Consider the following 12,709-nt stretch of genomic DNA (forward strand, 5'->3'; position numbering starts at 1 on the left):
TAGCAGGGCCAGCTGTAACTATTTGTTTTTAAGGCATTGGAGAAACATTAGGCTGCATATCAATACGCAGAATCACTAATCTAAATTGTTCTCCAATTCAGTATAAAACTACAGCTATTGATTTATGTTAATGAAAAAGAGAAGATTATCTGTTTCAGTATAAAACTCTATAGTTGCAGAAGTCAAGTAATTCAATCGAAAGCCTTTTTTATCAGTACTGAAGAGAAACATTTAGTAGAAAAAAACAGATACTATATATTCAAATATAATAAAGTTCATCTATAGAACGATGGAATATATATCCTAAAATATTTCCTTTTCTGCAATTAAAAAGTTCTTTATATTAAAATTAAAAAAACCCACTCTTTCCCCAAAGATTAAAAAGTATTGTATACAACAGGTTAAATCTGAACTTTCTGGATTTCTGAACTTTGACAATAGAGTTAAAGTTTGCTCAGAGAATGTTAACTAGTCTTCTAATCCACATGAGTAGCCACACATCTCTTCACATCTACATTATTACGAAGCAATCTGTTTCTTGCTACTCACTAAAACTAGAGTATTGGCAAAATACACTAACATATAATCTTCTTATAGACTGACAAACAAAAGTTCAGAAATAGCATGTAATCTTGTGTCTATTTCTCTTGCATTAAGACAGCAGTGTCACAAGTGTACAATAAAAATGTATGTTGAGACATAAGCAAAATGAAGGATGATAAATTCTTTCAAATCAATATGAGTATTTGTTCGTGGTCTCTTTCTTTCCTCACTCAAATTTTGTTTACTATTAGTACTGTGGAAGACTTAGACTTACGCCCATGGTTTGGGGTTTTTGGCAGGGAGGTTAAGTTATTCTGCTTTTAGTATGCTCCTATTTTGTGCAAGTCACCCACTAAAATATCACATACAAATTAAAATTCTACTAGAGAAAAACAAGTCTACTTATTATCCCTGTTATGCTAGAGTCATACTTTCTTTTTAAATTAAGTGCACTGAACAAACACAAACACCGCAAAAGTTTAGGAGGAAAAGACAATATTGAAATTCAATCTCACATAAACGATTCACACATTTTTCTCTAAGTTCTCAACTGTAATAAAAACATCCACAAGTGGATACCAACCTGTTTGAGGGTTGATCAGAATACTGCCAGGCGGTATGCCTGCCGCTTCCAAGGGAAGCAAAAAGAAGCTAGTGCTAGTAGGTGCCACTTGCCCACTTATGCCACCATCAAAGGAAAGAGAGTTACTAGTGCTGACAGTTGGATAGACGGCAGGCGTGCCATGAGAAGGCTGGCTTAGAGCTGGCACCGGAAGAGGCTGCTGGGTGTGAGAAAGAGAACCCGTGGATGACCCTACACTACTAGAAGACTCTGAACCTAGGAAAGGAGTAACGAGAAATTGTTTTTATCTAGTGACAGAAACATCATGCTCACTTAAAATATATATCTGTAAATGCTTACCGTTAAAGCTCAGCATATAAGAACGTTATTAAACAACAGCCTTTTCAATGAACTTCCCCTTCACCTCCCCTGAAATACCATTGCAAGCTTCCTTCTGTAAACCAAGGGTCAATTCAGCACTGCTCTGCACTGTGAAGTGAGGCTTTCATATCTATATCTGATTTTCTGGACAGAAAATGTATGCTGGCACACATGCACATGTACTACAGTCCAGTTCATCCATAATTCAGATGACTGTTCACATGTGCCAAAATGATTCACATATATATATATATGTATGTACGTGTGTGTGTGTGTGTATATATACATATACATATATACATATATATATATATATATCTCAATCTACCCAGTGGCCTGGATACACTGGATTTACTATATACACACAGACTAGAACTATTGCATATGTGCAGGCCATTGGGTAACGCGGATGTGTGGGCCCAGTATCTCTTCAGATACACTAGCTAAGTTTACATGCTCTGTAAACCTAGAAAACTCTCACAAAACCAACCCTCCCCCTCTGCCCCCCCCCCCCCCCCAAACTACACTTTTTTGCCCTGACAATTTTCAGGTGGAAATCAAGAATACATCTGGAAAAAAAATCCAGCAGTATGGTAGCTATAGCCTAAATAGTCTTATGCAACAATTCAAAGTCGAAAGGACTACCAAACAGCTAAATGGAAATAGCAATCATTTTATAGATATGAATGACTACAAACATTGCAAAGCAGTGGAGAATCAGACCCTGAGTTTTCTGAAAGCCAATGCATGCAACTAAATGCAATCTTCCAGAAGTCCAACATGGAGAGGTCTATAGAACTTCACTGTTCCTAGAGATCTCTATGTGTACAATTTATCACACCTTTTATTGGGTCTTTGCTATGATACTTGCAGGACTTGGGGACAGAAAATAATTGGTCAAATACAAGAATTCTTCATCAACAGCCTCTATACAATCTAGAAGAGAAAGCGAGACTAAAAAACAGTATTATAATTGAATTTATCTATTGTTTGAAATCACTTTGCAGTCCCTCACAGAAATTTACGATTGCGACCCTTTTACTTGTGTGGATGAAAAGTTAATATAGCTCAAAGCCCTTAGAGAGGCTGATTATTAATCTTTTTTCTATTGAAAGATGCACTGAAACAAGAAGCTATGAATTATAAACAGGGCAAAATAACGTAACCCAGCCCTACAATACAATCCTCACTCGACCAGAGCTACTTCAATTACAATTTGTTTACAAATGCATCCACTTCTAGATTATGTAGAGAAGTTAGGCTGAAGCCATCATAGTTAAAGCCAATTACATCTTTGACCAAAATGAACAAACACAAATAATCCCAACACATGCAAAATCACCACAACCTGTAACTGCAGTGAAGCAACAACCACCAAAATAGGCATTCTGAACTTCAGATGCTAACTCTCAGAAGGCCGAAATAATGTTTCCAATGAAATTAAGAATCAATTTATGTTCTTGTAATTTAGAATACAAAGCCCTTTAAGAATGTGTTTTATGTATACTTTTGTCAGATTGTAATTTCTTTTCAGGTTATGCCTGAAAATATTTTTAAATATATTTAATTTAATTTAAATATAAATATTTTTACATTGCTAAATGAAATAACTCAATATGAGGACACAAATTCAAAGCATATGCAGAAATATCAGAGAAGTGTTTTGTAATAAAATTTATATAAGTATACAAGGGACAAACAGAATTGCTTTTACTATACAGCTAGAGAGCTATTTTACTGTATTAAGATAGAAAAGCGCAATGATTTAATTATGAGGTAGTGGTGGTTTAAGGGGAAGCAAAAAATTTAAACAGATTCTCGTTCGAAACAAATTTTATAAATAAGAGCAAAGCCAAGCACAATACGGGCAAGCAATCACATTCTGCTTTTTTACAGATCTACTTAATATTCTCAGATAGTACCACCATAATTCACCCATCTATTTCAAGCCTCAAAACTCACCACAACCAAGATCTATTGCATCAAATGACAGTATTCCAAATACTAAAATAATTTACTACATGTCTTTCAGTTTGACCCACAGAGGATTTACATCCAATTTTCTGAGGTTTTGTTTGGACATCAATTATAAGTTAGCACACCTTTGAAGCCCAAAATCTTATAAAATGAGTATTTTTCAACTTTTCTGAATCTTACAATAAAACAGTACACTTTGCTCCACTGATCCGAATTTTCAGCGATCTAAAAATTAAATAAAAACTTTTTAGCCACATTCATTTAAGTTCCCACAATGGCATTGAGAGATATCACAACAAATATAACTAACAATTCACAGAATTTATTGCTTTTTTTTTTAACTAGCATGGTAGCAGCACACAGTTTCCTTAAACTGCACAACACAGCTTTATCACGTTGCAACTAAACAGGTGGACTCCAGTGCAATTTGAATGCTTAAATATGTTTCGTATAAAGTACTTATGTTGATAAGTGTTTTCAAATGCCTTGCATGAGATGAAACACATTCAATTTAAACCATCTCTAATTCACTTTTAAATTCTACTTAGTCACAAGTCTTCATTTAATTTGTAATCTGAATTCGAGCCTAAGTCCGTAGCCATTCTGTGTATACAGAACCCACCGCGTTCAGTGGGAGTTGTACACACGGAGCACCTACGAGACTGAGGCCTCTAGTTATGTACACATCTGCAATACGCATTAAGTATCAAACCCATCTCATACTTCACTGCTATGTAACTATGTATTTGTACAGATGTTATTATACCTGTCTTAGACAGCCTGCCTGTGCTTTTGCTGCTTCCAGAGCTATCTCCTCTTGTCAGAACTGATATCCCACTGAAGCTGCTGGCTTTCGTTACAGCTGGCTTCAGATTGCGGATGGAGCTATCAGAGTCGGTGCTGCTCCAGGGACGGGGTTCACAATACTTCAGCTCATTCTCAGTACTGCTCTGATGGCTGTTGGCTGATCTCCCTGATGCTTCCTTATTGATTCTGTAAGTTATAAACTAAACGTTTAGCACAAGCATCAATTGAAAAATAAGGAAAAAAAAAAAGAAAAGGTGAAATGCATGCAGAATACTTTTTTTTCTTTTTAAGAATGCATCAAATACCTAAATATCTGCCGTCTTTGTTGTGTACTATTAGTTTCTTCCTCCTGGATTCTGTTGACATTTTAATAAGACAGCTTAACATTTATTAATAAAATATAAAAAAGAAACAAAATGAAACTGCAAATTTGCTTACCTTTTCTCAATAAGATAATTCTCTTGGGAACACAGGGACTGAGCAGCAAAAAAAAAAAAAAAAAAAAAAGAACAGAAATTATTATTAATGGCATCTAAAAGCCCTACTATAGTGTAGAAACAAAACAAAATGCAACTTAAAGTTTTCTATATGATATATGAACTTTCTAAGCATCCTCTGTATATTAAGCTGCCTGAAAAGTTTGCCTCTTCAGTTAAGAATTTATACATTAAAACAAAACAAAACAAAGAAGTAGGCTCATCTGCAGGAAATAAAACTTAGCATTAGAATAGTTACAATGCTGACCCCATTTTATTTATGGCTATTATACTGAAGTTCCATTTCCTTGCATTTGGCCTTCCCTGCCTTATGTAGCTTCCCACTGACGTGTGACTGGACAAGTCTATATAAACAAATTGTTAACAACACATGGGTTGCCTTGTCTTCCCCTTGAACCACATGAAGGGGAAGACAACACTAGCTACTGCAATAACTGTATTCTGAATTCTTTGGGAGCAAGCACACAAATACTAAAAAGCTGAGAGAACATACAATCAGCTATTTTTAACCCCAATTATGTTAACTCCGATTTCTAACACTTGGTACAAATCTTTCTAGGGGTACGATACCAAGATAAATGAGTATGAAAAATGAGAAAATAATTTTATACGTAAAAGTCCATCTTTTTTGATAGCTGAAACGAACAAATAAAATGTTTTTGGAAAACATTTGAATGTAGCAAATTAGCTACAGAGTTCTCAGAATTCATTATCCTTTCTTCAGAACAAGGATCTGGTTTGGGTGTGTGAGAGCTACAGATAATGTCAGAAAAAGTGGAGCAATACACACATTTTTGAAAACATACCTGCTCTGTTTTAGTTAATATTATTAAAAATTGGCCACGCTTACAAAACAAATGTAAGACTGAATTACAGTTTACATTGTGGCATTAAATGATGCCCTGGGACAGATTATGATTATTTTTATGGCTCGCAAATCACCATTAACACCACAGACCCATTAACTGTTACAGTTGCAGCATTTTCATCCTGCTTGGTGACGCAAAAGTTGAGACTGAATTCCAGATTTACGACTGAATTTTCAAGTATGGGAATTCAAATCACTTTATTGTGACTATTCATTAGATGCATTTGATGTAAACAGAAATGATAGAAACTACAATGTCATTTTTACAGTTATTGCTCTGATTAACACTTGAAAGGATTGCAGTGCTAAAATTCTGTAACTTAAATTCCAGTAAGGGGCAAAAAATGCATTGAAATAGGTAATGCTAGAGAATGCATCAAAATACTACTTTGAGGCTGTCTGAGCTTGATGCAGTAATCATTACAAAAAATTCTTAGTAATTTCAGTATTATTTAAAAATCACTCAAGCCACACTAATGATTCTTATCTGCTTATCTTCTTCCCTTCATACACAGAAAACTAAATGGAAAGAAGCATCTCTTAAAAATCACACATGAATGTATATGTATGAAACAATCTGACAAAACACAGTAAGATTTTATGTGATACATACATCTTGTGCAAATATTCTCTCTCTAGCTCTCTGATATTCTTCTTCACGTTCTTCTATGGATTTACTTCTTCTGTCATCTTTTAATCGTATTCTCATCTAAATTAAGTGACACAGTGTCAACTTCTAGAGGAAAATAGTATAAATATACAGTCAAACATATCCAGTTGAAGGGGAAAATAATCCATATGTATTTACCTGGTTGTCATCTTTGTCTAAACTAGAGTTATCTCTTTTAAGGATGTACCGTTTCTGAAAATCATCACTCTTCTCATCCTTTATATGCTCACAAAACTTTTGGTCAGGTCTACAAAAAGTCATTAGAAAGAAAAGACTTATGGATTTGTAAATGTATACTATACACAGTGGAACCAAGTGATGTATGTTTGATTAGCATTGTGTATATTCAGTATCCTAACTGAAGTGACAGATTTTGGCAACAGTCTGTTGCCCCAGCAATGGAAAAAGGTACCAAAAATACTAAGATGTCCTGTGCAGCTGAAAATTCCTGTTCCTGCGACATAACAAACCTGCTCCTAAAATCTCTTCCTTCAAAGTTTTTGCTTCAATTTCCAGTTAATGCGGCAAGCAATCACATGGCCTTGGGGAACCACAAGTGCTCTCAAATCCAGACTTGTGCCGTGCAAGAAACATTGGGCATGCATGGAAGTAAGGACTGGTGCCTTCTGCTAGAGCTACAGTAACTCGGAATTCATCCAAAGGAAAACAGAAGATAAGGAGATACATGTAGGAGAAAGTGTTCAAACTTACGAAGTTTTAAAACAAAAATAAAGTAGAAATAAGCAAAAGAAGAATGATACAGCGATGCTGGCAAGTGAGAACTTCAGAATATCACAGAGAAAGGATGAAGCAACAGATTATACACAGTCTTGGTATTTTATCTACTTTATGAAAGAGTAATGAGATTTTGCAAACTCTTGTTATCAAAACAAGACACCAATTACCTAGACAATAAAATTACTAGTGTGGTATGGGATGTTCTCAGACAAACCAGGAATAATTTGCCTACTAAAAAACATAACATATGTATACTCTCTATTTCTGTTCATTTAGTACTCAGGGCATTTACATAAAATCAGGAGATCTTTTTCTGTTAAACAGCCAGACCTAACTATCGGTTACTGGATGCCCAAATATAATTAGCAGGCATTTCAGAGAACCTTTAGACTCTCTTACCTCTTTCTTTTAAAGGTCCCTGAATTTACTGCCCTGCAATCACCAACTTCCCACTCCACTGAGACGTCCCAGTATGCACTGGGTTGTTGATGTCAGTAACATCACTGATCAGCGCTGGAGCCGGGAATCTGCCTATGAGGAAAAGGTAAGTTTGGTTTTATTCAACATGGAGCAGATCTCCAAGGTTTTCTTTCCAAATTCTTATTTTATATCCAAAGTGATTTAAAATAAGAATACTGAAAACATTAAGAATCCTAATGTCTACAGGTTAGATGAAATGCCTGCTAATTAGTAACTACAACTATAGGGGGCTTCCAGAGGCCATAAGAATTTAACTATATAAATACAGTTTAAAAAAAATCATAAAAATTAAGAAATCATGTTTTAATAATTCTTATTCCACACTTGAAGTGACAGACTGAAAACTTCAGTCTAGGGATGCTGGTAGACACAGAGGCAACAGGTTTGAGATGTATGCCTTTATAAGTAAATTCAGACAGAGAATTTATATCCAAGCACAAAGAAATACATGAATACATAAAGTATTTCATATACATTCACACTCTATATATTTTCTGAAACCTTCTGAGGAGGAAAATATTTACTTAAGTGAAGTTCCAGTGTGATATTTCAGTTCTACTGACTCCAAAACTAGGGCAAATAATTAGACTTTGTTCCCCCAAATTTAGGGGGAGTCTATATAGGGACAGTGATTAGGATGCAGGAGCTGTGAACTATTTCCTTGCTCAAATTACAGAATACTTGAAGAAAGGTGTCACGTGAATGTTTTGAGTTAAGAACTAGAAACTAGTGTGCTAGAAACTTAAATATGCCAACACATTAGTCCTTCACCTTTCTGAAAGAGAAAGAGGAGACGCAAGAGCAGAGGAAAGAGAACAGATGGGTCCTGTTAATGAAACTTGTCAGCTGCGTGTGGAGTTTGGAGATGCCATGAATCCAGTGGTACCTTTTCTAATAGGGATTTTCCTAGTGGTTTCACCAAGAACTCTCCAGCCCTCACAGTAAAGTAGCATGCCAGGACTTGTTAACCTGGTGGATACTTCTGTTGATGAGACATGTCTTCCCTGCTACATTTATTTTGTAAGGCAGTGTGAGATCTATAAGCAACATTATTCTATCAACAGATTTCAATACCTATATTCTCCCAATAGATTCTTACAGTACAAAAGCCAATGTTCTATGAGTCTTGTCCCCTCCCCTCACCCTATCATAACCTGCCCCGTTCTAGGTTACAGCCTGGTGCTGTTTTCCAAAGGAAAAGAAGAACGCACTTGAAGTTGGTGTAAATCTTGAAAGAGATAAATAACTTATAAAAATTCACATGTTTTCTTGCAGAGATGTATTCTTATAACAAACAAACAAAAAAATCTTATTTTACAGATAACATTCTTTTTTCAAATACTGTAAACGTGAACAGATCACATCATTACACAACACTAGAACTTGAGCCGTGAATCTCACAATCACCTCTCTTTGCTGCCTGGTTCCCAATGAGCAAATATATTCCTATTGCTACAGATGCAGCATCATTGCTTAATATATCCCAGATGTTAAATCCATGCACCAAAACCAATTCTTTTCAAGACTTGTTACACTTACATTCTTGTATTGCTAGTTTTATTTACTATGACTGACTTCCCGCTCTGGTCCACGTTGTGCTCTAATCCAAAGTAAGCAGCTACCCTGTGCAACAGCATTCTATGGTAAGATGTCATTGGGGGAAACTTTTTTCTTGGAACTCTGGAAGAAAGGAATAGTAGCTTTAAACAACAGGAACACTCTCAAATTTTTTTTCCTATAAGAGTACAGTACTTACTCATTATTACCAATGAAATCTAAAATTTCCTGTTCTAATTTCAGCAGCATCATTCTGTCCCTGAAAATAAAAACACAGCAACTCACATATGAGACACTCCAATAACTGCAGCTGTATTCATCTTAAGAATACACAGATAGCATCTGTGATCAACGGATGATGGCAGACTGTAAACAGGATCACCAAGTATCAAATCCAGTTTTTTGTTTGTTTTTTAAGGATAAAAAGTATTCATTTTTCACTGAGCTATATTTTATTGAACCTGCCTAGCGAAATAACTGTTGTCATCTCAAAAATCAGACTACAAAGACCCTCCATGTAATCTCTGTTGAATAAGCTCAGCAGCAAGTACAAGTTATTGAGAAGATGGTAGCAAGAAGGCAGCAAAACAATGACTGAGGTGTTTTCTCTTGGTCAACGTAGATAGTAAGACTCTTAGATGGGCCTCAACTGCCCCTTCAATTGTGAATTGGATCATGGGAATTATTGAGACCAAGAGTGACTAGACTACAGATAACAGAAAGGGTTGTATACATCCACAACCAGGGGAAAAGGTTGAAGCTGGCACATGTTGCAATGAGATGCGATGTTAAAAGAACGGACAAAAGCTAAAATTAAAGGCAGTTGAAACATAAGCTGAAATATCATGCAACAGGAATTCTAAAAATGCTTATGCCAGTTTCGGTAGACTGTTAACACGTAATGAAATTAACTGTCTCACAGTTCACAATTGGCGCACATCAGATAACTGAGCTTCCCAGTTACTGGGTATGTAAACCCACAGCAGACTTTCATCTGCAACTTCTTTTTTTCATTGGGATGCTTTATGACTTCAAATAGAATCAAAGTAAGAATCTAACAGAGATCTGTGCTTTTTTAGGTTCTCTATGTAGGACAAAACAGCATGGGCCCCTTACGATAGCCCCTTTTAGATTTTTTTTGCCAACAAAACAGAATCTCAATACATTATCACACTGGAAATCCTAACTATAATATGAATAAATAATACATAGCAGTGGAACAGCCTTTGCAACAGCAGCACAATTCCATAGAGTTCTTGCCTTGTATGTATATCCGCAGTCCTAGTATTAATTCCTACTGAGGAAAAGGGTAAACAAGATAGACAGCAGCATACTGCAAACCTCAAAGCAACAGAACCACATCAGCTACGTTGCTAAAGAGTAACAGACTTGAATTAGGTCAGATTTGGTTCTTGACATGCAGAGTAGAGAGCTACATCCCAAGTATAGTTAGTTATATGGTGCAGCTTAAATGAAGCTCCTTTGTCTGTAAACTCAGTGCAAGGCAGATTAAAATAAAAGGCAGTTTGGTCTCTAACAAGCAGATACTAAAGAAGTGCAAATTTTAGAGAAACAATATTATTAGCATCCCCTGAAACAGGCTACTGCACACAGACAGAACTCATTGTTTGCTCATTAAACATGAAAAGCATTTAAACCATTTCAACGTACTGAATCTCTGCTCCTATAACACACACATTACAATGGATGAGTTTTCAGAGAGCCTGCACAACAAAATTTCATCCTAAATAACTGACATGCAGTGTTATACATTTAAGGGCGTGGGGGAAGGAGATGTAATACTTTTACTAACAAGGAAGAAAAACAGAAAATTACATTCTTTCACACTTACCTGGGATTGTTTTTTAATGTATTGACTAAAAATTCATGAAGATCTATGCCCGTGGAATCTGTGTATTCTTGGCTGGAATCTAAGTGTGGGGAGGAAGACCACAATTACACTTTGAAAAAAAATATTAATACTTTCCCTCCCCCACTTAATTGCTGAAAATCATATTTATGTATGAATAGTGTCCAAATATTAAGCATGTGATTCCAAATATTAAATATTTTCAGTTTCCAGAGAAAAGGCTCAAGTATAAACCCAATCCCATAATTGCTCCCTCGATTCCTCGAATCCCCCAATTCAACATGTAACACAGAACAAAGACTCCAATAACACTGCCAATGTACTAATAAATAGCTACATATTTTCAAGCAGTATATCACGTTGAGACACCTGATTTCCATCAGTCCTGCGCGTTTTCTTCAATATACTACATTGCACTGTTGCATGTACTTTGGTGAACCAGCAATATCCCAGTAATTTAGAATGCAACAGTTTAACCTTGGCAATTCCTATTCTGTACTATTACAAATGCTTGTTGCACTGGACTTGGTTTCAGTGAAACCAGAAATGAGGCAGAAAGCTATGGGACTTCTCTTTGAAAATTTCTAAAAATTATCTTGTGAAAATATTTAAAGTTATGTTTTATGCTTTAAAATCTATCATAGAAAGAAACAGTGTTTTAAGACTGTGCCCTAACAATCTTCCCTTACATGAACATTCAATATTTTTTTGGAATTAGACTTCTTTCAAGAACTAAAGTGCCAACCTCTTCTCAAGTTAGGCATGGCTCAAACTTGTGCCTAGGCCCTGGCCACTCCAGGCCTTTGCTGGTCAGTCTACACAGACTTCTTAAGGACTCATGGATGAGGAAAAAGTTAATCAAAGCACTATAGGGTATTCAGGGCAGTCAACTTATCTGAACACTAGGATGCTACATTTCATGAGTGCCTGGCAATTTTAGGGGCCAATCCAACACCAATGACTGTGGGAGAGTCAGAGGGAGAGTTTTGTTCCAGGCTAAAAAGCAAAGATTTTCAGCAGATAGAACAGATCTTCAATTCAGACTGCAGGAATATTAAAATGAAAATATAACACTTGCTGTTTTTACTTATCTAGTTCCACCCTTGCTCCAAAACCTTAAAAAGATCTAGACACTATCAAAAAAAATGAAAAATAAAACAAGAACATTGACTTCTGCTGAATAAAGATTAGAAAAAAAAGAAGTAAAAACGTAGCTGTCATGCTCACTTGTGTTTCACAAAACCTGTAACAATGAAGTCTTGGGAGTAAGAAAATAACCTCTACAGGTCCTAGTAAAATCAGTTTTCCAATGGATACTTTGACAAGACTGAGGCAACTGAGATGAGCTTGCTGAAACCTAGTTGTGGGACTGGCTCCCTCTCTAGCTCAAAAGTGTTTGATCTGTTTGCTACACTTGTGAAAAGATGATTAAAGTTTATACAATGGCCTCCTGGAAGCAAATTGCCTTTTCTCTGGATATTCTTTACATACACATGCAGTACACAACTTAATACCTGATTAACAAAGATATAGCCTAGAGTTGACATTTCAGTATTTGTTTCAAGAAACACAGAATTCATTTCACAAACAGATACAATAAATAAGATTCAAGCTTTTCAAATCTTGACAAGTGCTGAAGTTCATACAATGTATTTTCTCTATTCCTTAAAAAACAAAACAAAAAAACACTAACAGAGGAAAGGGAACCTGACTTTTCAATAGGTGACAACTCCATCTGTACCTATAAATTTCCACTATC

The 12,709-nt window shown here is 35.7% G+C and overlaps 1 protein-coding gene across 13 annotated transcripts in view; it reads right to left on the reverse strand.

The window, feature by feature from the left end:
- The window catches only part of R3HDM1 (R3H domain containing 1), a 54,835-nt gene that overhangs the window by 28,435 nt on the left and 13,691 nt on the right, over positions 1-12,709 (reverse strand). For 7 of the 13 annotated variants that reach the window (XM_026108728.2, XM_026108723.2, XM_064514616.1 and 4 more), the window contains 9 exons: positions 10,933-11,011; positions 9,280-9,339; positions 9,063-9,203; positions 6,444-6,552; positions 6,249-6,344; positions 4,709-4,746; positions 4,576-4,626; positions 4,230-4,456; positions 1,127-1,381 (listed from right to left, as the gene is read on the reverse strand). In XM_026108728.2, coding sequence (XP_025964513.2) covers positions 1,127-1,381; positions 4,230-4,456; positions 4,576-4,626; positions 4,709-4,746; positions 6,249-6,344; positions 6,444-6,552; positions 9,063-9,203; positions 9,280-9,339; positions 10,933-11,011 — 1,056 coding nt within the window. The remainder of the gene's footprint in view (positions 1-1,126; positions 1,382-4,229; positions 4,457-4,575; positions 4,627-4,708; positions 4,747-6,248; positions 6,345-6,443; positions 6,553-9,062; positions 9,204-9,279; positions 9,340-10,932; positions 11,012-12,709) is intronic. The other 6 variants (XM_026108733.2, XM_026108730.2, XM_064514615.1 and 3 more) reach the window with 3 other exon arrangements.

The sequence above is a fragment of the Dromaius novaehollandiae genome, chromosome 7, assembly GCF_036370855.1.
Source record: "Dromaius novaehollandiae isolate bDroNov1 chromosome 7, bDroNov1.hap1, whole genome shotgun sequence".
Taxonomy (NCBI): Eukaryota; Metazoa; Chordata; class Aves; order Casuariiformes; family Dromaiidae; genus Dromaius; species Dromaius novaehollandiae.